Source organism: Perkinsus marinus (assembly GCF_000006405.1).
Source record: "Perkinsus marinus ATCC 50983 genomic scaffold scf_1104296950436, whole genome shotgun sequence".
NCBI lineage: Eukaryota > Perkinsozoa > Perkinsida > Perkinsidae > Perkinsus > Perkinsus marinus.
Window position 1 is genome coordinate 411,731 of NW_003209596.1, and position 5,241 is coordinate 416,971.

Below are 5,241 nucleotides of genomic sequence, written 5' to 3' on the forward strand. Positions count from 1 at the left end.
CTTCTATAGCCACCATGTCTGCTTGTGTGGAGCTGTCCCACTGCACATACATCTTCTTGGGGTTGTGCTATGGTGTTGTATTAGTAGCTATAATTTGTTCTCTAATATCAGTGTACATAATGCAGACACAACCTGTTTGGGTGATCGTCCTCATCTCTGTTGGTGTTGCATGGCTTGCCTTTGGAGTTGCCTTTAAGTTTGTGTTCTCTGTGAGAGACTCGCGAGGCCAGCGGTTGGGCACTGCGGTCGCTGAGAAGGATAGTCCAACTGTCTGTGAACAGAGTTCAAGTCTGAGGCGACCTGGATGAGCCGCGCAGTTTTGACTGTGGAAATGTATCATCACTATAACGATTCGTTGTTAACGACAATAGCAACATTGCTCGTCTCTTAACGTCTTCTAAGTAACAGCACTGTGTTCAGGGCGTAACTTCGGGAAATAATAGTTTTTTATAAGGCTAGGTTTATATTACACCCATAGGTATAGCATAACAGCATGGATGGGCCCCTCGGGGGTCCGTCACCGATATGATCGGAGACTCTGGCTAGCTTGAAAGTATCTTTGCTAGCGTCAGGACCTCGGACCTCGCAACTGTAGTTTCGATCGGGGGTACTGTGTTGAAGTATAGGAAAGTAATGTTTTTGTATTGCAGTAGCGAAGGTGTACTGTTGTCAGGTTTGTTTCATACGTACTATCTTTTATTGTCACTCCCTCTATGGAACGGCTCCACATCTCTTTCGCTAAGGCCATCACTCTCCTGGTCTTGTGGCTCATCACCATTCTCACTCTCGTTGCAGTGGCATTAATATGTGCCTTCGCCTTCAATCTTAGCGGCATTGTTGTTGGCAGCATCATCGTCGTTTGCAGCCTCATCGCAGTGGTCGGTCTGGTTGCTCGTAGTGGATAGTTGTCGAACGCGATATCACGATCTCTGAGTACTACGGCAAGGAAGACGACCCTGTTAGGTCTTCTTCTACTGTCGCTGATGAGGCTATTGCTACTGCAGTGTAGATAGATGAAAGCACGATTGTGGGTTTTGCGCGACTATATGAAAACTGGCAAAGTTTCTGATTGTTGCAACTTTGCTGTTGTCTTTGCGTGCTGCTAGCAACAGTGTTTCGCTTTCGCGGAATCTGTCTCGACTACTATCGTTACTCTCTCACGGTTTTTCATCTCGTTACCTGTATCATGTTTTTGAGCACATCGTCCCCGTACATGGCTCGTCAATTACGTAATTACGAGGTCTATCCTGTTGTTGTTGCACCGTCACGGTGATGTGCACCCTACCGAGATATCTTGCCGTGTTTTTTTACTCGCTAAACTTTGTAGTCGTCGTGAACTCACTCTCATGCTAGCCGTCATAGTCCAGGTGGGACTCTTATTATCCGTGTTTTCGCTGTACCAGTACTCGTCTATTGTCAATACATCATGTTATCCTATTAGGAGACTCTCCTTGAAAGAGGGTCGTTATTGTGGAGGACAATCACATTTATTGCTCAAGTCTGCTGTACTTCGTAGCATACCCTATAACTATCGTCGTCATCACGAACTCTAGCCCTTTTCCGACGAAAAATTCATCGATTTTTGTGTTGACAGTTGACTGGGGTTGTTCTTGTTGTTATATACCGCAGTAGATATAATACAGTGAGATGTTGTGCAGTGGCTACACTGTCGCGTCGGCCACTGAGACCAACAGTTCTACTATTGAACCAGCGGAAAACGGGAAGATGCTGTATTTATCGCAAGCATTGAGTGTTCGGCGAATCGTCTTCGTCCTCTTCTCATGGAGGAGATGAGGATGAAAATAAGGGTGAGAGGAAAGATTGCGGACAGCATAAGTGTGACAAGCGATCCTCTGATGTGCGTTACATATGGTTCCCCTTCTTGGATCGACTCAATGATCTTTGGCCGACGCCTTCAGGCACCCATCGTCAACGAAAGAGCGTATTGATGACGAGCTCTAGGCTTGTTGGCGTGATCGCGACAGGAGCCCCTCTCGATTTCAAGAGCGACTTATACCATTACAAATAAAAAGTCTTTCCTTAATAGGCTATTGAAGGAGTCACCGTTGAAAGAACCGACTTATTCATCCTTCGAGGAAACTATTTATAACAGTCAATTGCGCTCTATTTTCACAAAGAAATAACAGCCATTTCAACGTCCTGTTTTGGTTGTTATTGTTCTTGTTTCGATATGCTTGATAACAGGGTAATGAACGAGCATGCAGCGCTTCAATTGCTAAACTCACTTACAAGTCCCTCCATCCCTCCCAGTTTACTAACACAAATCCTTATCCTTAACTATGTTGTGGAGGAACATAAAGTTAGGAGCCGAAATACGGCACTAGATAGTAGGTTAATAACCTCGGGACTATCTAGAGTCCCATTGAAGAAAATACATTCTATACATTGACTAGATATTCACGATACAACAAACCTATGAATACATCATTTAATGAGCAGTCTTAGCCTGAGTGGTGGCAATGAAATTGCTGACCACACGAATGGAGTACTCGTTGTACTTGGCGAGTTGCCTCTTAGTAGAGGTAATCTGATCACCTTCCAACCTGTTAACCAAGGTCACACATACGCAAGCAGCGGGGATCTTGGCACGCTGGCAGAAACCCATAAGAGCGACACTCTCCATCTCGATGTTGCGGACACCAGCATCATGTAGACGATGAAGGAAGTTAATCTTATCCTCCTCAGTATACCAGGGAGTGAGAGCACCATCAGTACGGCCCTGACCCTCGAAGAAATCATCAGCAGCCATGGTCTTACCCTTCACAACAGGAATATCCTCAGGGGCACTGGCGATGATATCATCGACGAACTGCATATCGAGAACATCAGTGGGGACCTCGAAGACCTTACCGAGCTGCACAGTTCTCCAGCAGGGCTTAATCTCATCATTGATGGCCTGAGTGGTGCATACCACGGTTCCGGGAGCAACACCACAGCCACCAGAGGTACCAAGACGGATCCACCTGACGGTATCGATGATACCAACATGATTGCACAACTTGGCAACTTCGTTCATGAGGATATGAAGAGAGGGACCACCCATACCGTGAGACACGGAGATCACAGACCCACACTTGAACATGCTGTAACGCTCAGTCTTACCAAGACGCATAACAGTAGGCTTAGGGAGGCCCTGCTCCACAAAGGCGTTGGCCATGACCTCAGCGAAGGTCTCAGCACGGGCAGGAGAGCCCATCATAACGAAGTACTTGACATCACCGAAGAGGGCCTGAAGGTCCATATCGGTATCGAGACCAAGATGATAGTAATGGTCACAAGACAAGGCTTGGGCATAGGGAGAGATGTTGTGCCTGGAAGCGGGGGTAGAAGTAGTCGACATTATGATTATTATAAATACTCGAAGATGAGTTTGATACTCTTATTGACATGGCGGTGGACGACGTTAGCTACAAAGCTCAGCCTTGTCCCTCTTGTGAAACAGCGCAACATGCCTGGTTCGACCTTGGATCGATGCCAGTTCCATTTATTCGACTGGGGAAGTACCGCCTGAGCGTTTTTGCTTAGTATTGATGAGACTTTGCACACAAGGATACTCATAAGAAAATTACGTTAGAAGAAAGGGCTGAGAGTAAAATTAGGATTTCTCGAGACCAGCCAAGAGCTCAAGGCATAGGGGGCTCATCCGCACCAGTGAGAGGGTTCACCGGCACCAATCACCTCGAAAGTTTATCCACTCAGCAACTGGTACGGAGGGCGGCCTACGGCCGCCCCGCAAGCCCTCAGTGCTTCACGCTTTGCAATCGGAGGGTTTTCGGGGTTGGCCGTTTTCCTCGATTTTGCCAAGTGCACCAAACGCGCTGTTGAGGAAGTGCAAGATTTACCAAGTTCTCCAAGATAACCGTCTCAAAAATGATCTCCCATTGGCAATGGGCCATTGCCTCTTAGAGGTTGAAATGTTTAGGAAACTAATTGTGGCTGAGCCACAGTGGCACGTCCGAGATTTAAGGAAGATGAATTCAAATCTCGCCCGCCACTACGATCTATTTCGCAGACTGTTCATGCCATGAACTCCATAAATTTATGAAGCCTCTTAGAAGTTGCTAATACTCAAGCTTTGATAACTGGACTATTCAATTTTGACCAATGACTTATCAGGCATATCATGTGTTTCTATGACTTGTTGACAATGCATCATTCGAGAAATTTGACTCTACGCCGTGTTTTATTTTAGCTATGTATCGGCGTGCTGAACGTGTGCTAGCACGTGTGAGAATTTACCTAATTCATGATAGGTGTATCACTGGCGTATTTGTGTTATTTGTATTATAGTTCGTGATTCATAGATATTGTTCATGAAGCATGAATTATGGTACTGACGCGGTTCCAGCACTAAACAATTCCCACTAGCTTTAGCTTCGTGTTTTCCTCGTTGCGTTGGGGGGGCGGTGTCACAATTTTTGCTACATGCTCTGTGGCGAATCATTCGTAGAGCTATCGCGATGGTGATTTTAAAGTTGGAATCTCTGATTCGATTGGGTTCAATCTATGTTTCTCAACTAAAGTCTCGTTTCATCTGATGAAGTACAATCCGGAACTAATTGATGTGAAAGATCTACATGCAGTAAGTTATACTTAGTCATCGAAATTGAGTAGATAGTGGGCTTGACATCAGCCGTTAATCCTTCAGAAATCCTCACCCTTTCGTATCTATTCAGATATCGAACCTATCCTTCAAGCGTCAATAACAGCTCTCTACGCTTACCTCAAGTGTTCTTCCCGCCTCTTACGTTTACGACCCTTACGTGATGTACATCTAGGGCAGTACCAAGGTATGGTCTCATCCTCCAGATCGGGAGCCTCGGTCGAAGTGGCATCAGCCCAGAGTTTGGCACAATCAGCATGCCACCAGCCTGATTTCGCGCACCGTCGCGAAGAACAATAAACTGCAAGTGAGTGATCATCTATTCCCCCGCAACACCATGCTATGCTCGTCTTCTCCATAGATACTATCTGGTCATCGCTTGGCATCTCATGATTTGGCCAAGCGAACTCACTCAGCAGCTGATCGCACGTCGCCTGCCTCTGTCGTTCGACTCGCTGCCGTCTAGAAGACTGAGCCGATAACCGTTGTTATGTGACTAACTATTTGGAACTCCTTCAGATTGAGGGTGATGTTCGCCACCCCACCGTCCATTGTGAAAATAGAGGCAGGACGGGTCATTCCCAACTATAGACGATGCCCCTTGTGTTGCTTGGCTG

At 46.3% G+C, this 5,241-nt stretch overlaps 2 protein-coding genes across 2 annotated transcripts; one reads left to right on the forward strand and one right to left on the reverse strand.

Annotated features, from left to right (window-relative positions):
- Positions 1-713: 713 nt before the first annotated feature.
- Positions 714-1,009, forward strand: Pmar_PMAR018598 (hypothetical protein; the record flags this gene model as incomplete). Its single annotated transcript, XM_002778112.1, has 2 exons — positions 714-794; positions 899-1,009. The coding sequence occupies 2 exons, from the start codon at positions 714-716 to the stop codon at positions 1,007-1,009; spliced, it is 192 nt and encodes a 63-aa protein (XP_002778158.1).
- Positions 1,010-2,449: 1,440 nt separating this feature from the next.
- Positions 2,450-3,361, reverse strand: Pmar_PMAR018599 (Uridine phosphorylase, putative; the record flags this gene model as incomplete). The annotated part of the gene is made up of 1 exon (XM_002778113.1): positions 2,450-3,361. One exon carries the CDS (start codon positions 3,359-3,361, stop codon positions 2,450-2,452), a length of 912 nt encoding a protein of 303 aa, XP_002778159.1.
- Positions 3,362-5,241: the final 1,880 nt, after the last annotated feature.